The sequence below is a fragment of the Cercospora kikuchii genome (genome assembly GCF_019650295.1).
Source record: "Cercospora kikuchii DNA, contig_00003, whole genome shotgun sequence".
Classification (NCBI taxonomy): domain Eukaryota; kingdom Fungi; phylum Ascomycota; class Dothideomycetes; order Mycosphaerellales; family Mycosphaerellaceae; genus Cercospora; species Cercospora kikuchii.
The window spans coordinates 1,438,072-1,463,949 of NW_025408584.1; the positions used below are offsets into that span (position 1 = coordinate 1,438,072).

General features: G+C 53.7%; 10 protein-coding genes across 11 annotated transcripts; 6 read left to right on the forward strand and 4 right to left on the reverse strand.

Moving 5' to 3' along the window:
* Window positions 1-144: 144 nt before the first annotated feature.
* CKM354_000496500 (uncharacterized protein) lies at window positions 145-4,035 on the reverse strand (the record flags this gene model as incomplete). Its single annotated transcript, XM_044800218.1, has 4 exons — window positions 145-334; window positions 416-586; window positions 638-2,043; window positions 2,098-4,035. 4 exons carry the CDS (start codon window positions 4,033-4,035, stop codon window positions 145-147), a joined length of 3,705 nt encoding a protein of 1,234 aa, XP_044656153.1.
* A 973-nt stretch (window positions 4,036-5,008) lies between these two features.
* CKM354_000496600 (RNA-binding ATPase activator ESF2) lies at window positions 5,009-6,045 on the forward strand (the record flags this gene model as incomplete). Its single annotated transcript, XM_044800219.1, has 2 exons — window positions 5,009-5,159; window positions 5,213-6,045. The coding sequence occupies 2 exons, from the start codon at window positions 5,009-5,011 to the stop codon at window positions 6,043-6,045; spliced, it is 984 nt and encodes a 327-aa protein (XP_044656154.1).
* A 599-nt stretch (window positions 6,046-6,644) lies between these two features.
* Window positions 6,645-8,499, reverse strand: CKM354_000496700 (uncharacterized protein; the record flags this gene model as incomplete). Its single annotated transcript, XM_044800220.1, has 2 exons — window positions 6,645-8,407; window positions 8,496-8,499. 2 exons carry the CDS (start codon window positions 8,497-8,499, stop codon window positions 6,645-6,647), a joined length of 1,767 nt encoding a protein of 588 aa, XP_044656155.1.
* Window positions 8,500-10,816: 2,317 nt separating this feature from the next.
* CKM354_000496800 (uncharacterized protein) lies at window positions 10,817-12,811 on the forward strand (the record flags this gene model as incomplete). The annotated part of the gene is made up of 3 exons (XM_044800221.1): window positions 10,817-10,855; window positions 10,916-12,264; window positions 12,322-12,811. The coding sequence occupies 3 exons, from the start codon at window positions 10,817-10,819 to the stop codon at window positions 12,809-12,811; spliced, it is 1,878 nt and encodes a 625-aa protein (XP_044656156.1).
* An 89-nt stretch (window positions 12,812-12,900) lies between these two features.
* On the forward strand, window positions 12,901-13,134 carry CKM354_000496900 (uncharacterized protein; the record flags this gene model as incomplete). Its single annotated transcript, XM_044800222.1, has 1 exon — window positions 12,901-13,134. One exon carries the CDS (start codon window positions 12,901-12,903, stop codon window positions 13,132-13,134), a length of 234 nt encoding a protein of 77 aa, XP_044656157.1.
* A 271-nt stretch (window positions 13,135-13,405) lies between these two features.
* CKM354_000497000 (uncharacterized protein) lies at window positions 13,406-14,357 on the reverse strand (the record flags this gene model as incomplete). The annotated part of the gene is made up of 2 exons (XM_044800223.1): window positions 13,406-14,290; window positions 14,331-14,357. 2 exons carry the CDS (start codon window positions 14,355-14,357, stop codon window positions 13,406-13,408), a joined length of 912 nt encoding a protein of 303 aa, XP_044656158.1.
* A 984-nt stretch (window positions 14,358-15,341) lies between these two features.
* CKM354_000497100 (uncharacterized protein) lies at window positions 15,342-16,373 on the reverse strand (the record flags this gene model as incomplete). The annotated part of the gene is made up of 1 exon (XM_044800224.1): window positions 15,342-16,373. One exon carries the CDS (start codon window positions 16,371-16,373, stop codon window positions 15,342-15,344), a length of 1,032 nt encoding a protein of 343 aa, XP_044656159.1.
* A 201-nt stretch (window positions 16,374-16,574) lies between these two features.
* Window positions 16,575-17,758, forward strand: CKM354_000497200 (uncharacterized protein; the record flags this gene model as incomplete). Its single annotated transcript, XM_044800225.1, has 2 exons — window positions 16,575-16,932; window positions 16,986-17,758. The coding sequence occupies 2 exons, from the start codon at window positions 16,575-16,577 to the stop codon at window positions 17,756-17,758; spliced, it is 1,131 nt and encodes a 376-aa protein (XP_044656160.1).
* An 894-nt stretch (window positions 17,759-18,652) lies between these two features.
* CKM354_000497300 (uncharacterized protein) lies at window positions 18,653-19,555 on the forward strand (the record flags this gene model as incomplete). Its single annotated transcript, XM_044800226.1, has 1 exon — window positions 18,653-19,555. The coding sequence occupies one exon, from the start codon at window positions 18,653-18,655 to the stop codon at window positions 19,553-19,555; it is 903 nt and encodes a 300-aa protein (XP_044656161.1).
* A 2,467-nt stretch (window positions 19,556-22,022) lies between these two features.
* On the forward strand, window positions 22,023-24,185 carry CKM354_000497400 (uncharacterized protein; the record flags this gene model as incomplete). 2 transcript variants are annotated; one of them, XM_044800227.1, is made up of 1 exon in its annotated part: window positions 22,023-24,185. In XM_044800227.1, the coding sequence occupies one exon, from the start codon at window positions 22,023-22,025 to the stop codon at window positions 24,183-24,185; it is 2,163 nt and encodes a 720-aa protein (XP_044656162.1). The 2 variants fall into 2 exon arrangements, with proteins under 2 accessions (XP_044656162.1, XP_044656163.1); XM_044800228.1 differs by having other exon boundaries at window positions 22,833-24,185.
* Window positions 24,186-25,878: the final 1,693 nt, after the last annotated feature.

Sequence of the window (25,878 nt, forward strand, 5' to 3'; positions counted from 1 at the left end):
TTTCCTGAACCAACCACATTTCGCTCCACCAGAAATCCGGAAACATCGAATCCAGAGGCTAGTTTTACATGTTTTCCATACAATTTCTGCCATAATACTACCCCCATGCCTAGCCAGCTCCATCAAATGCCAATCAAATCCTCATCAAAATTCATTAACAACAAACTCCTCGTTCTCCTCGTCCTCCTCGCGAAATCTGTCGTGGTCTTCTTCATTCTCCACCCCTTCAGCGAAAATAAATGGCCGGCCGCCTTCGTCATGACGAACTTCCCCGAACATGCGCAGTAATTCCTCAATTGTGAGAATTTCTTTGAGGCGCGGGTTCTCCATGACTCTGCGGACAGGTTAGTTTCTGAGCCAATGGAGAGGGATCTTGGGGTAATTCGAGCGAGAGGGGTGGCTGGAGATAACTTACTCGTCAATTTCTTTCTCCTTTTTCTCCTTCAGGGCCATCATGGCGGCATCGATGGTGTTCTCGACGACGAACCGCGTCATGCGCGTTTCTTTCTCCTGGCCAATTCGGAACACGCGACAGAAGGCTTGCTGTTCGACGGCGGAGTTCCACCATGGATCAATGAGAATGACACTAAATTGCACGTTAGCTAGACTCACATATCAGCAAAATGGGACAACTTACTGCTGAGCCATTGTCAAATTGAGACCCAAGCCACCGCATCGAAGAGACATGAGCATTATGTTGCACTCAACATTCTCGCCGAATCGCTTGATAGCTGCGTCTCTAGCGTCCTGCGACATGGAGCCCTGGTAAATGACATGGTTCCACTGCTCCTGCAAGCAGACCTTAGTCATGATGCGGATGATAGGCATGAATTGCGTGTAAACGATGATCTTGCATCTTGGATCCTGATGGAGCCACTCCAGAATCTGCGCTTTGCATGCGATCGTCTTGGTGGACGGCAGAATGTCGCCTTTCATGCCGATCCAATCGTTCTCATCTTTTCGCTTCTTGCCTCTGCCCTTGGCACCCTTGCCGCTGCCGGTGAAGGGTTGGACGTCAGAGGCAGAAGAAGCCACGCTGGACTGCGGGTATGTCGGATTGAGGGCGCAGGGGTCGACGGAGGTGTACTCGGTGCCGCACTCGACGCATGTAGCACACTCCCTTCCAGCACGCGCAGCCTGATGTTGCAGCTCATTGACGCAGGTCAAGCAATAGATATGAAAGCACGAAGTGACATGTGGCTGCTCTGGTGGCTGGCGGCACGCGCTGCATGTCGAACGTGCCTCGATCTCCTCGAACTGACTGGAATCCGCCAGATTTTGCATGTATTTGCCGAAGTTGTAGCTGAGACCATGCTTCCTGCCTGCAAGGCCTAGGCTGTCAGCGTATTCGACGATGTTGATAGGTGCGGTCTGTGAAGCGGGGACCACAGTGCCAACACCACCAGCTCCTGCTTCCACGGTCTCTTCGTTGTCTGCTACACTCTTCTGCAAGACATGCCGCAGGTGGATCAAGACGGAAGCACCTGCATCTTCCGTCATTTTGTGGCGACAGAGTGCATTCAGCTTCTCGAAGTCCTCGCGCTTGAGAAGATCGACGATAGTGCTTTGTACCAGCAAGATGTGGGCACAGAGTTGGCGAAGTCGGAGGAGCATGGTCCAGATGTGGTTGTAGTGCTGTACTAATACGCCGTTCTCATTCTTGGAGATGGTGTTGATACGTTGGATGAAGCGTGCCCTGACAATCTCGTAGATTTGGCGCTCTGTCTCATTGAAGCTCAGCCAGACCACAGTCTGTTTTGGCTGAGGCAAGTCCACGAGCTTCGCACCAAAGAGGGTATCCAGATGTGTGCGGCGAATCATGATCTTGCGAAGGAACACAGCCAGTCGAGCAGTACCATCCGGATCATCTGGTGTGCAGAAATTCTCCTTGAAGATCCGGAAGGAGCCAGTATTTGGTTCGCGAAGAAACTTGAAGTATGGGTAGAACTCGGTAAGACGATTCATGATTGGTGTGCCAGTAATGGCCCAGTAGTGCGTGGCCTGGACTGCACGACATGCGAGACTGGTATGGCCTTTGTGGTTCTATATCACCGTTAGCTTTCTCTGTTTCCAACGAGTGGCTCTTGAACGACTGACCTTGATTGCTTGTGCTTCGTCAAGCACCACACGATGGAATTTGAGACGGTGAAAAACACCCTTTTCTTTCTCGTAGTGGTCCTTCCACCACGCATCCTTCTGAGCCGCGGCAACGAGGTGTGCTGGAACCTGAGGCTTCGGATAGGACTTGCAGATCTCGCCGTAGGTAGTGAGGCATATGTCGGCTTCTACTATGCGCTCGCGCACGATGTTGGCGTTGGAACTGATCCTGTGTCCGGCACGGTGCTGAACAACGATCTTGATACCATGCTTGATCGCGTGCTCAACATGACGATCGTTGTTCTTGCTGAGGGTATGCTTTTGGATCTCGGCCTCCCACTGGTTGCACAAAGCCGGGCTGGCCACGATAAGGGTGCACTTCTGTTGCGGATTCGAGGACTTGCCGTTGATAATATTCGCGAGCATCATGACAGTCTTGCCCAGACCCATTTCGTCTGCAAGAATGCCGCCTCTGGGCTCATGCAGCTCGTTCTCACGCTTTCGCATGAATGCAGTACCCAGAACTTGGTAATGCTTCAACGTCGATCTCATACCCTTGACGAGCCAGTTGCCATCAGGACTCGCTTTCACTGCGCCAGTGCCATTGAACGACTTGCAAGCTTCGTCCAGGAAGCGCTTGTCTGCTGCGGCAATCTTGCGATTCTCCTGTGGTACCGAAGCAATGAGCTGCTTCAATGCATCAGCTTTGCGCTTGGTGCCACTGAAATTGGGTTGGTTGTGCAGATTGGCATTCTTCTCGGTGTCCTTGAACACGTTTGTTCCAAACATGCTCTTGACGTTCGTGAGATCTGCCTGCTTCTTACCACGCCCGCTGCCCTTTCCTGCAGGCTTGCCTGCGCCCTTGCCCTTCTTTGCCTTGTCTTTTCTTCGCTCGTTAGCCTTGTTCAAGACCGCATCGATGTCCACATCCGTGAACGTTTGACGCCCGGACTTCTTGCGAGGCTTCTTTGCGATCTGTGCAGCAGACATTGTAGTAGTGGTATCGTCGTCATCAGCATCCTCGACAGTGGCTTTGCGTTTGCCACCTGACCGCGTTCTGGTGGCCGCGCGGAAGACCCTCTCATCTTCATCGTCACTAGACTCCATACTGTACGGTACGAAGTGGTCCGTGGTGTCACTGACGAAGAGCTCGCTCTCGTTGTCTGGCTCTGGCGACATGTCTTCATCAGCACGTCGGTCCATATCGATCTTTCGCTGGCGTGCATCGCGGTGAGCACTGATCTTCATGAATTCGATCTCCTCTGCCGTGGTCAGGGTGCCGGCCTTGGTTTTCCTGTCATAATTGGCTTTCGCAGCCTGATACTCTGCTTCCATGTCGGCGTCATTCAGTCGAGGGGCCGGCGGCGGTGGCATTGAGCCCATTGCTTCCATGGAGTCATGGCGAGAGTGTGCCGGCTCTGGGGAGCCTCCTGCTGGTGAGTCGGCAGCACGGCAATGACGTTGAGCCAGTTCACGCTGCTTCTGCTTCTGCTTTCCGAGAATGCTGTTGCCGAAGTCTAGTTGGCGTAGTGTCTCTGCTGGGCGTTCAGACTCGCGACTTGATGGAGAGACGCCGCCACCCGCCTCATCTGCCTCTGCCATCTCGTTACCGAAGTCCAGGCCAGTAAAAACTGTCTGTAGTTGCGGATCCTCGGTGTCGAAGCTATCGAATGGAGCGACTGGGTCACTGTCGCCCGTTTCGGACTTGACTGTGTCAATCTCCTGGCCGGTCTGCTCAGCTGGAATCACTTCTTCATCTTCCGGGAACTGAGCGTATTGCTGGAGCTCGTCAAGAGCCGAACCCAAACCTTCAAATTCGAAGTCGCCGTCGCCGAAAGCGTCGGCTTCCATGAAGGGGTTTTGCTCTTGCGCAGATGGCGGCGAGGCAGCACGGTCAGTGTCGCCCGTCGCCATTGGATCTGGTGTACTACTAGCCATGGCGCTATGGTAAGCTTGCTGGTCTGCGGTCAGTGGTAACAGCGGATGTGAGTGGTGGAGGTTAGATGCTTGTGCAAGGTGTTACAAGGTTGTTGTCAGTGGTTGGATGTGGAGTGAGAAGTACGAGTTGAGAAAGGCAAACCACAAGCCTGAAATAGTCGCTTGGGGTGTTTATCTGGGTAAGCAAGTGCGAAGCATGTGAGGCAGTGTGTCCGCCATGATTGTGTTGTGAGTGTGCTGTCAAATGATTTGGCCGTGATAGCATGTGAGGATGTGCGAATTTGCTCCTGATACTTGTCATGAAGAGTCCATTATGTATTGGAGGCAAGGCTCTTGGCCCAGCCTTCAGCGAATCCAATGAAGGTTGAATATGATGGTTCAAACATCCAGAGGGTTCCACGGACCAGTGTCGGGCTCAAAGGCCAGCAAGAATCAGAAAATCAGAGCTGCACATCGAATACCGACCGCATCCTAATATCGTTAATCTTATTGCCAGAAGCAAGAGCTGAGGTATCACAGGACAAGCTGTGGTGCCTCCCGAATGGCACACAGCCTCAAGCTCGCGATGTCGATTCAGGCCTTCAGTTAGTGCGTCTGATCATGACGACCATCGAACTGTGAGTTTGAGCGCACGAAATGCTGCGAAGTTGGTGCTTGACTGCTCGGTTCTGGCAGAGCGTTGTCGCGTCGCGCGTCGCGTTTTGCGGAACACGATGGCATGAACCTAGCAGAGCAGTGGAACCCTTGCATCTCCGGCGCGATACGAGCGCCTCTTCGATGCACGAGGAAATGATCTGTCTTTGAGGTGTTGTCATAAAAGTGTAGCAGAGCAGCAACGGAGCTTGAGGCAGGTGATGTTCTGGAAGTTTATGCCAAGCCAAGCTTCGGACGAAGCTGCATAAAATTTTATCCGGGCTTCTCCAACTTCTCGAAGTCGAGACTTCAATCTACAACTTTCTCCATTCTACGCACAATGTCTGTCCGCAAACGCAATGAATTTTTGGAGGGCGACGAGAGTGAAGAGGAGCTTGAGAATGGCTATGGCTCGGAAGCAGAAGAAGGACGAGGCGCAATAGCGAACAAGCGGCGCAAACTGGACGATGCAGAGGACAGATCAGACGACGGCATATCAGAAGACGAAGATCCGCCTGTGAAGTCCACAAAGCGAGTGCTACAGACTCGCGATTCGATTTCTCGCACTTTGATGTCGAAGACGAGGAAGACGAGCATTTCGCGCAACATCCAGACGATGAGGACGATGCCAACCTCTCCGCCGGCGATGAAGACGAGCCCAATAGCACCAGCACCAAATCCAAATCAAAGAAACCCAAAGACCTCCTCGCCTACGAAGCCGCAACCCGCAAACTCCAAAAATCCGGCGTAATCTACCTCTCCCGGATCCCTCCCTTCATGAAACCCCAAACCCTCCGGCACTACCTCCTCCCTCACGCCCCCAAATCCGGCCTCGGCAGAATCTTCCTCACCCCCGAAGACCCCACCACGCATACCAAACGCATAAAAAACGGCGGAAACAAAAAGAAAACATTCACAGACGGCTGGGTCGAATTCTTCTCCAAAAAAGAAGCGAAACTCGCAGTAGAAAAATTGAACGGGAATATTATTGGAGGGAAAAAGGGCGGGTTCTATCATGATGACATTTGGAATTTGAAGTATTTGAAAGGTTTCAAGTGGGATCATTTGACGGAGCAGATAAGGGCGGAGAATGCGGAGCGGACGGCGAGGATGAGGGAGGAGGTTAGGAGAGTTAGGAAGGAGAATCGGGCGTTTGTGGAGGATGTGGAGAGGGGGAAGATGGTGGAGGGGATGGAGAGGAAGAGGAAGTTAAAAGGGGAGAGGGAGGGTGGGGGAGCTGGCGAGGAAGCGGGTGGGGAGGGCAATGGCAAACAGCAGATGAAGTTTAAGCAGAAGAAGGCGAAGCAAAAAGAGGAGAGGGAGAAGGTTGCGGAGGAGTTTAAGTTGAGTGAAGGGGTGAGGAAGAAGATTTTCTGAGGTGGATTTGACAGGAAGTCGTTCAATGGACTTCTCGTCCTAGCGCTCCTAATGGGCATTGTGTGGGCAACACACAGTATGCGGAGCACCACCTCTTCCTCCCTCACAGCATCGCTCCTGCCCAGACGTGCAGCTTCTCCGAAACCCGTTCAGCCAATTCTAATTCTGAACATTTCCCTCTTGAAGCTAGCCCTCCACATACGCAAGTCCGGCAGTGCGATCGAACCTCGCGTGGTCATTCCAGTAGCCTCGCTGGGCGATCTCTATATCGAATGCATTGCCGCTATAGCGAGATCATATCGAAGTAGCGCAGCTTACAGCTGATGTCTCACATCACCAAAGAACAATGACATGAGTATCAAACATGCAGGAACTTGGTATTTCTCTCGATTCTGTGGGTATCTCAATTTCAGACTCAGTTAACAAGACTCAAAGTGTACAGGTGTCCTTTCCAATTCTCTTGTGCTTCCCATATGTAATCTTGAACGCCAAACGCTTGCTGAATCCGCCAAAGGAAAAACAAGAGAGAGGGTAAGGCCAAAGTGCAGCCCTCCAAACGTATTCGTATTCGTACAAAAGCGCATTTCAGTGCCAGAGTGTTACCCGGCGACTTCACCCCTGGCAGGATAGAACCACGCACTGATGGCAATAATGAGATATGTAATCATGAGCAAAACGCCTTCCAGCCAATGTGATTTTCCGTCGTTGATGAGGTAATTCACAAGCCAGATCGACAGGACCAGAACGACCACGAGGAAACCATCGAAGTCGAGGTTCAAGACCTCCGGACTACCGACGCCAAACCAGCTGAGAAGGACCATAATGGGAAGGACCAAGAGTGCGATCTGCAGGGAAGAACCGACCGCGACACCGATTGAAAGATCCATTTTGTCTTTGATGGCGACGGTGACGGCGGTGGCGTGCTCGGCTGCGTTTCCGACGATTGGGAGGAGGATCAGTCCAATGAATTCTTGCGAAACGGATTCGGCTACGGAGTTGATGGCCGAGACCATGTATTCAGCGCAGAGGGCGATGAAGACCGTCGAGATGGCCAGGGTGATGATGGCACCGAGAACGCTCAGCGAAGGGGTCTCCTCTTCTTCTGGCTCCTCGTGTACGAGATAGTCTTGGTTGACTCGTCCGCCTGCTGATGCGGCACCAGGTCCAGCGCCCATCATTGCAAAGGCTTTGTTGGCTTCACCGGCATCTTTCTTGCCAGACGAGCGCTTTGGTGTCTTCTTCGAGGGTTCGTTGTACATGTCCACGTGAGTCTTGAGCTGGAATAGGAGATAGCAGCCGTAGACGACGAGCAGGAGGACTGATGTTCCCCGCGAAGTGGGCGTCACTCCAGAGTCCACATCGGCGAAGATCTGGAATGCGGTAGGGATGATGAGTGATCCAATTGCCAGTGCCAAAAGAGAAGCCGCAGTCTGGGCGACTGTGATGTTGAAGTGTTGCTCCGGTCTATTGATACCACCAAGGAAGAAGGACATTCCGAGAACCAGGAGCAAATTCGACAGCATACTGCCAATGAGCGAAGTTTGCACGATCAGGACTTTGCCTTGCGTTAGAGCGATGATGCTGACGATCAATTCGACTGCATTGCCGAAGGTGGCGTTGAGAAGACCTCCGAGGACTTCACCAATGTACATGGCCAATTCTTCGGTTGCGTAGGAGAGCACTGCGGCCAGTGGAACAATGGCAATGAAGTTCATGACGAAAATGATGATGCCGTTCTTCTGAATGGACTTGTCGAGAACATATTCCAGTGCGATACCAACCGGGACGAAGACCAGAAGAATGTTGATCCAGGAGCCGAAGACGGCCTTGACTTGGCTCATGAATGGTATCTTCGGATGCTTCTTCTTCTTGGATTTCTCCGTGCTGACCCGAGACAGGTCGCCGTCCTGCTCATCGTGTTTTCCCTTCCCGAAAGGCATGAACGCTCGCAATTTTCGCTTGCGTGGTTTACCCTCTGCATCTGTGGGACCGGCAGATTTGGATATCGAACTCGGCGGTAATGTGTCTGTCTGTCCCGAGTGCGCCTTTTCCGAATCCCGGCTCTTGTCAAAAGACTCGATGGGTTCTCTGCTGTAGCCCGCATAGCTGCCTTCTGCCGTCTCTGGGCCCGAGGGGAATGTGTTGTGATGGTGTGGGTGCTCGGCCATGCGTTCGTCTACCGTCTTCCCGGTGTCGTCGACAGGTGAAGAGTCTGGCGCACTTCGCACTTGGCGCAAACCATTCTCGACGTCGGTCCCGTTCCGCACTCGCGGATTCATTCTCCCGAAGACATTGTAGGTCTTGGTGGTGTCGTTGGGGTCATTGTACCAGGCGTGCTTTCGCGCGGTGTGCTTGATCTTGTCTGCACGCCACATGTCTGGTCAGTACGCGCACTCATGTCGACGCGGCAAAGACGAAAAGCAGAAGTAAGCAGAGCGGAGCGAACTTACGCATGGCGAAAGGTGTGGTGGAGCGCTCGAACACAGCCTCGTCGGACGATTAGCTCAAAGGGTGTGTTGTGGTCCAATCCCAGTCGCGGTAATATGAGGTGTACAGGTAAGCTGCTGCGCCTCTACCACTGAACGTCGATGAGGCGAGAGAACGGAGAGTTGGTGCGTCGGTTTGTCGCAGAGTAGCCAAGGTGCAACGGACGCGCTCAACGACGACCGTTTCCCAGGAATGGCACTCCTTATGAGCGAGTGGCTGCAGAGTCGGTTGACGATCGTTTGTGGAGTGTGGCGCAAGGGCAAATGCAGGAAATTAGACTCGCGGATGCTCATATGGCTGAGCAGGTGGTCCCAGTGGCGCGCGCCGCTGTTCACTCGTCATCGATGAGCTGTTCACCCGGCGGCGGAGGCAGAAGCGTTGTTAGGCGGGTAGGATTAGCGGGCAGACATGGTCACGGTTCGCGGTTCGCTGTGCTGTGCTGTGCTCGTCTTCGAGATGCGAGCAAGCTGCTTTTCCAGGCCGACGGCCAAAATCAAGCAGTGAGGGCAGTCCACGTCATGGCGCTGCTGGAGGCGCTTGCTATGCGCCAACCGCCTTGGTTGTCGAGAAGCTCGGATTGGCGAAGACATGGTGGAGGGTGAAGACGGGAGCAGAATGCAAACCAACATCACAAGCCATGTCGTACTGCGCAAGCTACACTGGTAGCATTGGCATATCGACAAGCATTGCCATCGCACAGGAATCTGCTGCTTGGTCGTCTTGGCGCAGCGGCGGATGCCCGGGCCACTTGTGCCACTTTGCTATACGGCACTTCTCAGCTCACACGAGTCGAGGCGCAGCATGTTTGGAGTGCCGACGATTCAGCTCAGGTGATGATGCAAGTCTCAGAAGCAAAGCGAGACGAGCGATGGAAGAGACGACTTGCAAGATTGGTGTTCGAAACTTGGCAAATTCCATCATCGTGCAGCGTGGAAAAAAGCTTGGTGTCGGTCACCCGAGTCACGGATAACACATACTACAGACACCGAAGATGGTTGTTGCCAACTTGATGGGACTGCGATCACGGCACGGCATGCACACGTGGTCGTTCGGAAAGAGCTACCGCTGAGCCTCTGTCAAACATGAAGCCTTCCACAGCATTTCCCCAACACTCTTCGGAGAAACGCACCCGCGCTCCGTGAAGCCTCTGCCGACGACGCGTCCTATACACGACCACATCCTTCGACGCTGTTGCCTCACGCGTCAACTTCTTCCTTCCCGCGCCTGGGCTCCATCTGCGACTGTACGCAATGTCACGCAAGAGCACCAACCTCACGTCATCTCACCGACTTCACGACTCAAATATAAAGAACAGCCAGCTCGAATCGCACAACCTCCTGCTTCATTCACAGAACTGTCCTCTGACCTCGGAAACGTCAGAACATCGGACTTGTGCTTAGTCTACGTGTGCAGTCAGCCTCGAAGCATTGACTTTCCATAGCCCGCATGGCCCGGTCTCGAATCTGAATGTCATCCAGGCACATCGCAGGTCGTGTGCTTACTTGCCCTCAACGTGAGAGAGGATCGGGATATTCAACGAAGCTCTCTCGCGACATCGCGAGCAGCCAAAACGCGATGAGCGGCGACGAGGCCCGATTCACGCACTCGTAGGCTCTCGGCTGCATTCGACCGCCCGACGAGCAGGGATTACCTTGCTGAGGCAAGCCGGCACTTCGTGGATCGACAGCACCTCGAGCTTGGTTTTGCGTCCAACTAACTGCTGTAGGATTGACCTCTGTGACGTTGCACGAGCCAAGCAGGCAGTAGACACTACAATATGCTACACACCGATAGCAGAAGCTGTTGCAATCTGCCTGCGACAACGCTCGAAATGCCGAGCTGCACTAATGGATGGCAGCCCTACGTGCTGTATGCGAACCCAACCTACTCGTGCTGCCCAACGCTGTGACAGCAAAGTCTTGGTTTCATGCCGGCATCTACACGTATCCGCCAGGAACATCCCATGAGGCGATGCTTTGAGCGTCAAATCGGCTCACAGTGCTGAAACCATGTGCCATGCACTGCATCATGACCAAGTCGATCGAGACGGCGTCCAGATCTCCATTGAGCACCGTCTTTCCGTAATCACCGCTCAACGCGTACGACCACAAGAGACCGAGTTCCGATAACAGCCTGTCAGAAATCCCAGACTCACCGTAGACCCAGCCAGTGCTCCCTGAGCGATTCATTATGGGAAGACGCTCCTCATTTGCGCTTCGCGCATTCCTCTTCTTTCCGTGCTGACGGTCAGTGCGTGTAGGCAGCTGGTGCCTTCAAGCCCAACATGAATTACTCGAATATGATAGAGGAGAAAAACCTCAAAGTTAGTCGAAGCAGCACTTCTCGCAGAGAAGCGTCCATACTCACGCAATGACCTCTGCAGAAAGGATTCATAATCGCGACACTAGCTTCTACCATCATCGGCACATTCACCGCAACCTTGGCACTGCATGATAAAATTAAAGAGCGAACGGCCAAGCAAAAAGCAACAGACGGGCAGCAGAATGAAGAGTTGAAGCAGCTCAAGGAGCAAATCGAAAAGCTCACAAGCCAAAAAGAAGAGGAAAACAACAAAGGTGAGGAAAAGCCGCCTACTTCACGGTCCAGGTCACGGTCGAGGTCGCGTTCGCGGAGCAGTCGAAGAAGACGCAAGCGGAACTACAATGAGGACTCGGATGATGGCCCAGAGGACTACGCCATGATCCAGCACGTCGTGGTCGGGGTGATTCAAGATGCCTTGCGCAAGAATCCGAACTTGAGCGAAGCGGATGTGCAGAAGCTTGTGATAGCTGCGGAAGAAGCTGCTCGGGATGGCACCGTAGAGACGCTGCAAGGTCACTACCAGAGACTGGTACTACCTGCTCAGAAGCAGCTGCCCCCCGATGAACAGCACAAGAATCTTCCCATTCCGTTGGACTTGCCAAAGGGCCAGAGACCGTCGCAAGAACGGCCACTTAGTGATGTGGGACGACTGCCTCAGACTCGATCCTACCATCCCGCAAGTGTCGCTGGATCCCGTCGGTACGACGGCCACTATGCCAATCTTCCCGACGTGGACTTTGATCACAGACCTGGACTTGGTCGACACCTGGAGGAGCGCACCGCTGTAGGACCAGTGCCTCCCACGCCAGGTCCACTACCGAGGGCTCCCTCACAAAGAGCGAACTCTCTACCGGCGGACCCTCCGGCCCCGGCGCCCACGCAAAAGGCGGCATCGCAAAAAGCGAGAACAGTATATTCAGATCCTTTCGAACAATTCCAAAAGATCCCTCATGAACGGCACGCACAAAAGCAAGGCTCGGTGGGAACAGATCCCTACGCGATTTTGCCAGCTATTCCGATACATCAAATCCCCAAGCGCGATGAGAAAGACAGCAAGTCAACCAAAGCTGAGGCACCCAAGTCACGAGCGCCTTCGCAACCCGCACCAAGCGAACGCAAGCCTGCATCGCACAAGACCGAGGCCAGTAAGCCAAGATCTTTACCTCATCAACCCGACTGGCAACCGCCACCCAAAGAGAAGTACGATGATCCGTTTGGAGGAGCTAAATCAGTCAAGGCATCAACGCATGCCGCAAAAAGTGTTGCCCCTGCAAAGTCAGAGGCTGTAAAATCCGAAAAGAAGGCATCGATCAAAGACGAAGCCCCGAAGAGCAAGAGCGTTGCGACAGTCATCAATGGCGAACCTGTCCGATCGCAGCATCCCGCCAAGTCTGAGGGACACCCGTCCAGGTATGTTAGCGTGGAGTATACCATTCCGGTATGCTACATTATACTGACATATCACAGATCTGCAGCACCCAAGTCTGAAGCACCAGCCAAGTCTACAGCTGCCAAATCTGTAGCTCATAAGTCCGAGGCGCCCAAATCTGCAGCCCACAAGTCAGAGGCACCCAAGTCTGTAGCGCCCAAGTCCGAAGCACCGCCCAAGTCGACGAAAGGCGAACCTCCCAAATCGACGAAGACGGAACGTCCAAAATCGCGGACCGGTTTCGTGGCACCGATGCCAATCCCAGCTCCACCCCTCGGTCCCGCCGCCGTAACGCCTCCCAAACCTCCTCCGACCATCCGCTCCCACTACTCAAAACCCGCCCCCATCGTCGAAGAGAAAATCAAAGAAGTCCGCGAAATCCGCCGTACCTCTCCACCGAAAGCGCTTCCTGCACCTCCTAATAACGACCTCTTCTGCCGCTACGCCACAGACCTCCAAACAACCCCCTCCCCCTGCACCCCAACTTCTCCTCCTCCGGCTCCCATCGCTGTCCCTCCTGCGCCATAAACATCCCCGTCGACACCCGCGACGTCTGGGTCCTAAGCACCGCATTCTCTACTTCCCCATCCGGTCGACCGAGAAAACGAGATTATCGAATGGATGCTCGTTTCGTGGCGAAATGTCACACGGAAGATGGAAAATTTGCTTGTGTGCTTTGTGATCGGTATCGAGAGAGGGATTGTATTTGTAAGAGTGTGGATGCGCTTGTGAAGCATTTGGGAACGGAGCATACGCCGGAGGAATTTGAGGGGGATGCGGATTTGGTGAGGATGGAGGAGGGGAGGAGGGTTGTTAGGGGACGGAGGGGAGGGGAGATGGCGTTGGCTTGATGTGGTGTGAAGTTGTGATCGCCTTTGTGTATTGGAAGATTTGGTGTTTGCTGTTTGAAGCGCGGACTTTATGGTTAAAAAGAATGTTACGACATGCGAAGGGCGGGAATACTGTCCTTCTGACATTTAGATTGTGTTATAGTCATGTCTGATAAACTATTCTCTCTTCGTGTCTGTTCGCCTCATTCCTGGTGTCTTTCTTTCTTCTAGATCTGTGAAAATATCATTACCTTCTTTCTCCCCTATTCCGCAACTCAAATCCTTTCCCCAATCAACTCAACTTCACCTCCAACTTCCCATCCCCTCTTACCCCCAAGATTCCCGCATACGCCGGCCTCACACCATGCTTCGCATGCCACACCACATGATCCCCATTAATCGCTACATCCATTCCTCCCGGAGCCTGCAATTCAAACGGCCCATTACTCCTCAACAATTGTCCTTGTCTCTCATAAGGTCCTCTGATATCTGTCGCTGTGGCATATTGCACATCATATTTATCACCTCGGTAACAGTTCGTGCTGAAGAATAATGTGTACTTCCCGTTGAAGTATGTGAGGACTGGAGCTTCGATGTAAGGTCCATCCGAGGGAATGTTTGTCATGATGGGAATGGGAGAGCCAATGAGGGTGTGTCCGTCTGTGCGGGAGACTTCTTGCAGCATGACCGGAGTTGGGACGATGGGTGGGACAGTGTTACCGCAGGCTCCTCCGTGGCCGAGTGCGTTGCCGTCGATTTTGTAGACGATGTAGCGGCGGTTTGTGAACTGCTCATCGGTGTAGCCTGCGATGTCGATGGCCCCGCCTTCGGAGTAAGGACAGATCCAGGGTTCTGTGGTGTTGTCGACGAAAGGGTCTGTGATCTTTTTGGCGGTGGCGTAGGAGAGGCAGTGGATATTTGGACGGGTTTTCCAGGCTGCAGTGTAGTATAGGAGGAAGGTTCCATCGTCGAGGCGGACGACGTCAGGGGCCCAGACACGAGGGTCGCGGTCGACCCACGAGGGTAAATTTGGGAGCGCATCGACACCGCGGTGGAAGGAGAAGGTTTTCCAGTCTGTCGTCGAGGCTCGTTGGACGTTGATCCATTTATCGTCGACTTTGGCGTTTGTGCTGAACAGATGCCAGCCTGAAGAGGTCCTGATGACGGCCTTACTGTCCTGTCAGTACGATGCCAACAATCTTTGTAGGTCTACTCACTGGGTCTGGGAAATTGATGCCGTTCATGATGGGCATTGCCGCTGCCCTCTTCACGATACCAGCATTGGATCGTCGCGACAGGAATACAAAAGCGCATACAAGCGCCGACACCGAAAGAGCCACCATCGTCACCACGCCACACCAAGTCCACAAAGTCTTGCGTCGCGGGGACTTCTTGCTCAATTTCTCGACTAGGGCCGGCGATAATGGTGAAGGGACGCTGGCCAAAGAGCGTTGACGCAAAGAAACTGAAGGACTGATTCGAATATTCGAGGTATCAGGCATGCCAGGCCTATTTTAACTGTAGTGAATGTAGGTAGTTGGACCGTTTGCGAGTACTCGTGAGCCTTGCGCATACCAACCTCCACCAGGATTGTCGTAAAGTCTCGCCATGATGGCATCGTGTGAACAAAGACGTTACATCGGAATTCCGGACTAGACCATGAATTGTGGCTCATGCCAAGTGAAGACAAAGAAACACGGGCTGAATTGTCCTTGTGATTGAACTTGGCGTTTCAATATGGAATGTTGTATCAGAAGTGAACTATCATGTGCGACTGCATATGTCGACGATTGTCTGACTTCGTACAGATGGGGCCACGGGAAGAGAGCCATTGGATAGGGAGAAGTGGAGCACTAATATCACAGGAATCTTGGAGTCAGGACATCGGTCGGTGGAGGGCTGCACTCCACTTCGATTTCGCCATGGCCCAAATGGTAGGTCCACGAATGGCTTCAGTCGTCGCAGCTGCTCATGATGTCGTAGTTCTATATTTGCCGCACTCAAAGATCTCCGTGGTGACAGTTGACGGACTCTGTGTCAAGCCTATATGTGCTTGATTTGGATGTCATAAACTTCTCTGAATGTGATAGGGATCTGGGAAACCCTGGTCACAACTCCTTCAGAGGTCACCGGGTATGGCAGGAAGCTGTGCTGTGAGGTGTCTTGCACGGTATGCCGCTTTTGTATGATGCCGCATCACGCGGGCTAGATTGGATTGGTCGTAATATTCACTCCTCTGGCAACACTTCGTCGGGGTTCTCGCCGACTTCCTTTGCGACTCCTCTCACGACATCAACCAGAGCCTTACACGCCGGTGAATCGCCGTAGCTGTCGAAGAAGCTCTCGCCATAGTCACATGCCATACCGATTCTTGGGTCCAGCGGCACAGCGCCCAGGAATGGAACGCCAGTCTCTTTGGCAAGTCTTCTGCCGCCCCCTGTAGTTGCTCGGAATATCTCCGATTGATGCGTACATTTGGGACAGACGAAGCCGCTCATGTTCTCGACCAGACCGAGCACTTTGATTCCAGCTTTCCGGCAAAAGTCGATTTCTTTCCTCACATCGAGTAAGGACACTTCTTGTGGGGTAGTGACGAGTAGTGCTCCGTCGACGCCACTTTCTTTAAGGTAGCTATTGACCGAGAGATGCTCGTCGCTCGTGCCGGGAGGTGTGTCGACGAGGAGATAGTCCATTTCGCCCCACTCCACATCCTTCAAGAACTGTTTGATGAGACCATTCTTCTTCGGACCTCTCCAAATGACAGCATCGTCTCGATTCGGTAACATGAATTGAATAGACATGGCGCCCAGGTTATCGGTCACCCAGATCGGCTCCCACCCAGTATTTGCCACATGGATCTTTTGATCTTCAACACCCATCATCTTGGGTATTGACGGACCACAGATATCTGTATCCATGACGCCCACAGTGTTATCGGGGTTTGATGCAAAGGCGTGCGCAAGCATTGTCGTGAACGTCGACTTGCCCACGCCACCTTTGCCGGAGAGGATCAAGATTTTATGCCGGACACCTGATAGCCTAGAAGTGATGACCGGGATATCTGGGTCTGGGCCCTTCGGAGCTGTAGCACATATTTGCTGGTTCGGACATCCTGCGCATGCATCTGCCTTTCCTGCTTGTTCGCCTTCTGGTCCTGGGCAGTTTTCGGGCTCGGCAGCGATGAGGTTGGGTTTGTTGCTCAGTGCCTCATCGACTGCCGTATCGATGGGCTGCACGGGATCCTGCAGTAGAGGTGACATTGTCGTTGTGATCAGATGATGTTACAGCACTCGGCGAAGAAAGCGAGATGCTGAAGACGGACTGGACATGTCATATCTGCTGAGTAATGCAGAATGCGCCACTGGCGGACTCGACTCCGTCGCTTCATGGATGCCCTGCCCACCTTCGGACACGCTCTCCCACTGCCTCTCGACAACTGTGCTGAGCCCGCAGATGGAACCATGCTGTCGCGTCTGAGTGTCCGGTCATCGCGGCCTGTCTCTCGCACGCCGGTTCGCGAAGTCGTTCGACACCGGAGCGCAATCTCGGGGCCGTACCTGCTGGACGAGTACATACCGCGCTTCCAGCTCCTCACGTCGGTGCAGGAGGCCAAGAAGCGCAGTCTGGCCTATGCGCACCTGAGGGAATGCAATTTGTGCCCGCGACTGTGCGGCGTCAACCGCTTCGAAAAGCGAGGGACGTGCCTTGTGGGCAGCGACGTGGTCGTCAACACGATCGCGCCGCACTTTGCAGAAGAGCCGTGCATATCAGGGCGCAATGGCAGCGGCAGCGTCTTCTTCAGCGGATGCAATCTTAGATGTACAGCCATCTCGAGGTAGGCCTAGAGATCACAGGAGCTAAATGAATCCCAGGCGTCTTCTGCCAGAACCACGACATCGCGCATCAAAAGAACGGCTTCGATCTCACGCCGGAGCAACTGGGCGAGTGGATGGTCAAGCTGCAAGAGGTGGGAAATGTGCACAACATCAACTTCGTCACGCCCGAGCACGTCGTCCCGCAGGTCGCCCTGGCCATCCTCCATGCGAAGACCCTTGGTCTCAATCGACCCATCGTCTACAACACGTCCAGCTTCGACTCGCTCGATTCATTGAAGCTGATGGATGGCCTTGTCGACATCTATCTCGCAGACTTCAAAGTGTGGAAGCCCACGACTGCCAAGCGCTTATTGAAGGCCGAAAACTACGTGGAAGCGGCAATGGAATCCGTGAAAGCGATGCACGCCCAGGTGGGAGATCTTTGCTTCACTGCCGATGGCATCGCGAAGAGAGGCCTGCTCATCAGACATCTCGTGATGCCGGGCCTCGAAGATGAAGGCAAACACATCGTCAAATGGCTCGCAGGGAACGTGAGCAAGGACGTGTATGTCCACATCATGGAGCAGTATCATCCGCGCGCCCACGTTGGCAAAGGCAAGCGCTCCACGCGTGGGCGAGTGCAGGATGTGGCCACTGGTACAGTCGACCCAGGCGGCGTACTAGCTGAAGAAGTGGCCAAAAAAGAGGTCAGGTATCAGGATATCAACCGTGCCGTCAGCCTCACGGAAGTCGACAACGTGCGAAGAGCTGCTGAAGATGCAGGTCTATGGCGATTCAACGAGGTATCGGAACACGCTGGTTTCGCGTGAGAGCTGGCTGTCTCATCTTCGTCACCGTTCATCTCCGAGACGCGCCGTGTCCTGCTGCAACTCCGATTACCGCATTCGTATGTGGATGCAGAGGCGCGGCGATCCTGCTCCAGCCGGCGACTTGCCGGCATCACCCACTGCGCCGGATCCGTTGCCACGAGCATGGACAAGATTGAGCCCAATGTCGATGATACATTCATTGCTCCAAAGATCTTGTTTAATCAACGAGGCGAAGGTGCCGACCGCGTATCGTTCCAAAGCGGTGGATGAATCCATCGTATTCAGATCTCGAACGTCCTTACGTTTGACTACAAGCGTTTCAGAGCCGGACTACCCGTGGCCACCAGTGAACCACTCGGCTGGCGGACCTCTTTGTTCCTCACTGGGAACTTGCTTGTCACGGTGCTTTGAGCAGGGCGCTCGTGACGACTGCACGCCATTACTGCTCAGTTGCCATGCAGCTGCCATGCTTCAGGAGCGCTCCCATGATCTTCACTGCAGCCATGTTGCTCTGTATGCGTGGACGGACTGTCATCAAGCTACCTGCGACAATATGTTGCGTTTGGCACTCTCCGGGGGGCACGTTCTTTGTCCGCAAGCAGAGCAGGATAGCCGCAGGCATGGCAATCACCGAGCCTCAAAGAAATTCATTGTGGTCATGCAGCCACTGCGGCAAGAGCTCAGGAATAGCTTCGTGCGTTTAACTCTGAACAAACGTGACTATCAGCGCAGGAGTTTGGGCCAAAGAACCGCGGTTTTAGCTCGAGTGCAGATAGAAACACTCCGATCAGCACTCCTTGTTGAGCCTTGTACGCAACTCTTTTGCGCGACGAGCCGGCCTCTTGCGCTCCACCAGCATCAATCTTTTCTACCCCACTTGAAGAACAATAGAACATGTCCTCCTTTGCGCCGCCTCCTGACATGTTAGGCCTGCTCTACAATCAGCATCGCAATTATACAGCAGAGCTTGGCAGAACACATCAGACCTTGAGCAAGCTATATAAGAAGATCGCCAAGACGGAAAAGGTGCTTGCAGAGCGTGAGCGAAAGGAACGACACCTTACAAGGGACGAGCGGAAGAAGTGGCAATATTCTCGCGTTTTGACGAAGCGTACAATCACAGATTTGGAATCGCAGCAGGCCAACCTCCACGACGCGCTACGACAGTGTAACGATTTGATCGCGTCATTGGAGGCTGGCTTCTACAGCACCCCTATGATGACTCCATGGACTGGTGCCATCGTTCCGCCTTCGCCTTATTTGTTCAGCCCGTTCAGCCCAGCCTTCACTCCTGGAGCGCCACCGATCCAGCACGAGCCTAGTGGTCATGGTCAGACGCAATACTGGGATCTGTCCAGTCTCCCGGAACGTCAGGGCTCGCCTTCGCCATATGGCTCAAGCTCCGCGGACAGTGGCTTCCATGAGCCTCGGGTGCTCGAACTGGGCATTGTCACAAATGCAGACCTGAACAATGGACAGCACGTCTATGCGCACGGAATGATGTCCAACTTCGGGTTCAGCACTGATAACATCTATGCTGCGCGTCTGTGTAAGAACGGAAACGCCGATCCAGACGTCCTGCCCGAACTGCAAGACTTGGTCTCGCCGATGACTAGGCTAGGAGCCTCGGAAAACTCGCCCACGGTCCGCTCACACAAGAGATGCGTCTCTGAGAGCGTTGCTCAGCTGAACTCGGGCGATCTGGCGCCGCCATCAACCAAGAGAGGTATTAGTGTAGGACCCGTACCAGATCGCAGGAAGAATAATCCCGACGATGGGCTTGGTGGCAGATCATAGATTAGGATCAGGCTGAAGAGGCATCCTGGTCGCCGGGCTGCGATAGGGCGCTGTGGTGAGGCGTCGCATTGTCATGACGAATGTGTACAGTAGAAATCCTATCCTTGTCTGCAATCGGATTGTTCTCCTGTTCTCATTTTGGGTACTGCAGCCTAAGCTTGTTTGGAGTCGGAAGAGTATGAGGATATAACTGATCACATTGTGATGGCACACGATTGCCTATTCTGTCGAGGGCGGCGTTGGGCCGCGATGCCGAACCTGAATTTCTCCACGCCTATTTCCACCTCGCCTCGTCGTTCAAACAACATCGAGTGCTGCTTGTTGCTACGGCAAAGTGCGCAGCGCGAAGCGAGGACGCATTTCAAGAAATATTGACAATCTTCCATCTACCAGGCTATCATTCGGCGGAGCACAAGAACTTGCATCAATTGTGCTACGCTGGGGCGCCAGGTCCAAAAATTGTTCACGACATTTCGACCAGGGTCGCTCCTTGTCAATCTGTGCTGCAATGCAGGCACGGCACGGCAAAGCCATCAGCACCACGCTGTCGGATACGGGCTGATGGTATGCAGCATGCAATCCAGTTGCCGGACCATTGAATTTGCCAACCACAAAACGACGACAACAACATGTCAACAAGTACTTCCGTTCTCCGCTCGCTACGAAGCTGTGACACCGCGGTCTGCGCTGTTTGGTCTGTCAAAATCATCTGGGGAGCAGTGCCCGCGCCGCGTGTTTGCCTGCTCCCGGTCTGGTAACTTGCAGCGTTCCTGCGAAAAGATGGCTGTGAAAGTGATACGAAAGTGGACCTGCGCATCCTCCGCCCCAACGACCGAATTCGATGCGTTTTACGATCTGTTCGTCGCGCCCGACGACCTGGCTGCAGCCATGTCAAGCGTGGGATCCCCGTCTCATCTTCGTCCGCCTCCGTTTGATTCTCCGTGCAGCCGAACATCAGATCTCTTCATGCAGCGGGCTCAGACCACAGGAGACCGCGCCACTGCTGCGTGTCTGGCGCGGAGGCAGCAGCAAGAGACGTCAGACGTCGCTTCTGTAGCAGCGACCCAATGCAGCCAAGCCTGAAACTGTTCGAGCTGCCTGCTGCCACAGCGTCTGCCACTGTAGCGCTTCTACGTACGCACGCATACGGGCGACGCACTCACGGATCCAGCGACGTTTGGGCGTCTCTGGTTTCTGGTTGATCAACACGTCTTGCAGCTGGCCACATTGCGGTACACGTTTGCATTCTGCGAGGCCGAACAATTGTGTTGTGCACCATGCTACCCTCCAGTGGGCTTGCATTAGTACACCTCACAACGAGAGAGGCCCATGTCAGAATCAGGGCGAACAGAAATGCCACAATTCTACATGTAACCATCGCCTACACATCCGCGTGACTGGGCAGACCCGTAGCGCTTCGCGGGGATCTATTTCGCTCCTCAGTAGAGGTGGGTCCTGATTGCATTCTTCCTCTCACCCTTTCCCTACGCATACAACAAACACCCTCGTCGTTCTTGGATTGATGAATGACAGCCGCCGGTCCCGTGTGACTGGTATGCGGTTTGTTAGTCGCTCTCCACCGACTCCACTTTGTCCTGTCTTCCTTACTGCCGCCTTGCATATGCAGCCATCCCGGTCGGATTCCTGCATTTGACAGCAAACAAGAAGATATAAGACGGACGTGCTGTCCGACAGTGCTTGCTACTCCCACGTTGCTGCATACCAGTCACAGACTTGCTTGCGTTCAGAACAGAGTATACCGCTTGTCTGATCTTCACTCTACACCAGCACCCGAATCGATCGATCGTTCAAGAGCATACCTGACATCACATTCCTGATACACCAACAACAAACTTCATGGGCTTTACTGGCAACTTGCTGCGGAGACTTTCGTCTCGCCGCCGAACCCAAGGAGGGCCAGACGATTGTGAAGATGAGCAAAATCAGCGCCCAGTATCACGATCCCACAGATCGATCAAATCTGCCTTCTCAACACCTCGAACTTCCCTATCCTTCTCCACGAAGGCCGCTGTCCACGCCCGACCTCAAAGCCGCCAAGCGACGGTCGAGCCTCTTCCACACGTCTACACCACACTCCCCCTCAAGGAAGCTGAAGAAGTCTACTGCGACCCGGACTCGAAGCAGCGGGCACCTGATATCAGAGAATTTCGCTGGTACGCGCGATACAAGCGACAGACCATGGACGGGCTCATCTTCGACTACCCAAGTTCCTGCACCGGGGTGTAGTGATGCTGCTCGGTATAGTTTTGGCAATCAAGAAACCATCACGACTGAGGCGAGCGGTGGGAACGATTACATTGCGCGGCCTGTGGCCCTACCGTCTCCGGCTTTCAGTACTTCTTCACGGCTAGCGGCGCTTCACGCGCCAGTTCGCCACTCTTCACTACGATTCGAAAGTCGGCTTTCACGTGTCGATCCACACAGATCGCTCGCTCCTTGTGCAAACATGGAACCAACATTGACTGATGACACGCTTGAGAACAAAATCAAGCGTCCTCGCAGTCATCCACCGAACTGTGCAGGCCAGGAGCAGTCTCGGAAACTCGATATCGCTACAAGAAAAGCACGTGCAAAGTCACAACGAGACTTCGTGCCTGGTACTCACGACTCCTGGCAGCTTCCACCATTCCACGAGCCTTCCATCTCAAGGAGCAGTTCGCGAAAGTCCGCCGTGATGCCGCTCAAGCCAAAGCCATCCTTCACTCGACTGCAAAGTCTCGACAGCTTGATCACGTATCGGGAAGAGAAAGCCGAATGGAAGCGAGTTTCGTCCTACTTGCAATCCGCCCAGGCCGACGAGCATCAAGAAGATCACCAAGCTCCATATTCGGACTCTCAAGCCCCGACTCGAGCCCACACGATCCGATCAGACACCGACACGGTCGCCGGCGCCGACCTCGTCTTTGACGAGAAGCCGTCCTCTTCACCTCCTCGTTCTCCTGGCGGCGACTCAATCGACGACGATGAGCACCAAACAGCCTTGCCAAAACTCCCTCCACCTCCTCCACCGATTTCTGAGCAACCCAAGAACACATTCCGCACCTCTGCCGCTGAAATAGGATTCTGTTTCACAATCGCCATGACGCAATTTCTTGCAGAGTACATGATCTCCGGCTTCGCTATCGAACTCCCAAAGATCATGGACAAATATGCCAGTAACGAGACCGATCCAGGCTCGATGGGAATGTTCTGGCCTGCATCGTTGTTGAGCCTGATATTGTCTGCCACGCTTCTCATCTTCGCTCGCATCAGCGATATGCATGGCGGATATCTCCCATTCATGTTCGGCGTCATCTGGCTCGGAATCTGGTCCTTGCTAGCAGGTTTCGCAAAAGCAACAGTTCTACTCGATATCAGTCGTGCGATGCAAGGGCTCGCAATCGCGGCGTATATCCCTTCAACATTCGCTATGGTTGGCAGCATTTACCCCGAAGGTCCCAGAAAGAATCTCGTTCTGGGACTATATGCTGGCTGTGCGCCTTTGGGATTTTTCGCCGGGTTCTTGTCCGCTGGTGCGTTACCGGATGACGCCCCAGGTTGGTATTTCTGGATCGCTGCGATTTTGTCGTTCGTGACGGCCATTACTGCTTACTTGACTGTGCCGCATGACAGGACTGATCGGAAGCAGCTGAGCTTGAAGATGGATTGGATTGGGGCTTTCTTGATAACTGCTGGGTTGATCTTGGTGGCTTATGCGCTTGCTGTCGAGCCTTATGCCAGTCAGAATGGGAGAGGACACTCTGGATGGACGACTCCGATGGTACTGGCGCCTCTGATCTCTGGTATCACCTGTCTCGCCATTGCATTCTGGGTTGAAGGATGGTACGCTGCATGCCCGTTGCTGCCTTTCGACTTCTTCTCCCCAAAGAGCGTCAAAGCTTTCTCGCTGGCTTGCTTATGCTTTTATGCATCGTACGGAGTGTGGCTGTACGAATCGGCTCAGTACTTCTCGAACGCTACTGCGACTGGCACATCGAATGGTGTCCATGGCTTGACGCTGGCAGCCTGGTATACACCAACAGCCATCGGCGGTCTGATCCTCTGCGTTGCTGGCGGCGCATTGCTTCACGTTACTCCTATAATGATATTGCTAATCATCTCTGGTATCGCTTGGATCGGTGCACCACTCCTGCTGGCCATGGCTCCATTGCCGGTCCACTATTGGTCCTTCGTTATGCCATCAATGCTCTGCGCAACGATCGGTATCGACCTCACATTCACGATTTCCTGCGTATACTTGTCTTCGGTCTCACCACTGCGCTACCAAGGCTTGGCTGGAGCTGTGTCATCGATCCTCGTCAACCTGGCTATGTCTTTCTCGCTTTCGATCTCCGAGATTGTTGCTGTCAAAGCTGAGAGTGCGATCGTCGTACCGGATTACGCTTCACCGGCGGAGCAACTGGTGTTCGCGGACAAGAAGGCTATTCGAGGCTATAAGTACGCTTTCATCTACGCTGCTGCCTCCGCTGGTCTTGGCCTGCTCATTGCAGTGTTATTCGTACGAATTTCTCGTTCGGTTGTGCAGAAGAGAAAGACTTTGGATTTGGAAGGCGATGGCACGCGGCCGTCATCTGAGGTTAGTACCCTCGTTGACTTGCCGCGGGCTTGAAGACAAAAAGAGCTTGGGAATTGTGCTTGGTATTTGGATACTGGTCTGTGTTTTCTATCAGCGTTCTTTGGGAAAGGCGTTTAAAGATTGGCAGCTTCACAGCTACTTGTGTACATATAAACATCGCAAGCGACGGAGACGGGCGACCACAAAATCGAGTGTCCGTTCTGGCACTCTTGTATCAATATCATGTTTGAAAGAGGCTTGTCTCAAATCAATTTGCAGTCAAAGTGTCTGTCGATCGTGACGGTCGGGATTCTGATTCCTGTTTGGGCCATTCATCACGGTTGTAGTGCCTGCTTCTGGAAAAAGCGGTATGTGTGTCGTTTCCATCCGGGCACAGTCTATTCTAACCTCACCTGTTGTTTTGGTAGACCTCCTTTGTTGTATACTCTCTGCTTTGGTGCTATTGGAGAGCCTGTTGTGTTTTTACGCCACGTCGTCGCTGCTGGAGCATGAAACATGACTCGTGGCAGCGGCAGCTGCGATGGTGGGGTTGCAGCGTCTGTCCCGCACAGCATCTGCTGGGCCATGAGAGCGGCAGGGAAAGACACTGGCCAGTTGCTCCGACTGCACTTCGTCAATAGTGCGACGTACACTGACAGCAGAGCACAGCACAAGCACAAGCGATGACTGCTGCCGCGTCATTGATTGCTGCGTGATTTACTGCTTGTCTTCGATTGAGCTAGGAGGTAGGGTTGGTGCTGGTGCTGGCTGGCAGTGAAAGCGTCCGAGTATTTCTTTCGATGAGAATAGAGGGCAGCTCTAGTTTGATGGGATTTTGTGGAGTAGTGTGGTCGTCTCACATGCGTGTGCTTAAACTCAGAGCGGCTCTTCGAAGCTTGAAGGTCGAACAGTCTGTGGTTCCTCCGGAGGTCCAGTGGAGACCGATGCATTCGTGTAAACAATTGGCAACCATGACTTAAATGCGAGCATATGGATGCGATGATAAGCGGGCTCCTTGCGGAAAGTGAAAAGATGCTAGCGAGACGGGTGATCAGGTTGCTTCTTGCTGGTTGCGCCTCAATCAGCTCGATCGGGGCCTACTCCGTAAGTAGTAATTGTCCAGATGCATATGCCGCAGACGCGGGATGTATTTGCATAGAATTCCAGCTGCAAGCGAGGTAGGCGGATGCCGATGCGTCCTGCTGGTGGAAAGACAGCTGTGCTCTTGGCTGCGGTCCACCCGGCATCGATGAGATTCTGCTATGTTCTGCGAGGCAAGCATTCAATAAAAACGGCAGAAACGGGCGCCAGTAGCATTGTGTTGGGCAGGCTGCAGTATTCCGTGTCTAAGCTGCCCTGGCGTATGCGAGACAGTCCGTGGTGTATTCCAATGACATTTCTCTTGGCGAGTGTTGTCCGATCGTGCACTGCTGAACTCGCGATCCTTTGGCATTGCATTGACATATGCCGTTGCTGGCAGTCTATTGTCAGCTGGTGTGGTGTCGCGTGGAAGTGCATCGCCTTTGTTCCGCGGTTGGGAAGTGAACAGCCGAGAATAGCCCTACAGTACCACCATTACTTTCGCCAACCCTCGTCGGGCCCGTGGGCCTCCGTCATTGCTGCAGCGCGCACCTCTGCACAACTTTCGGCCAATTGCGCCAGAGCATCAGACAGAACACGACTTGTTTCACGCCGCCAGCGCAGGACAAGCACCCATACTACTGTCCCCGCCGACCTCCCACCCTTC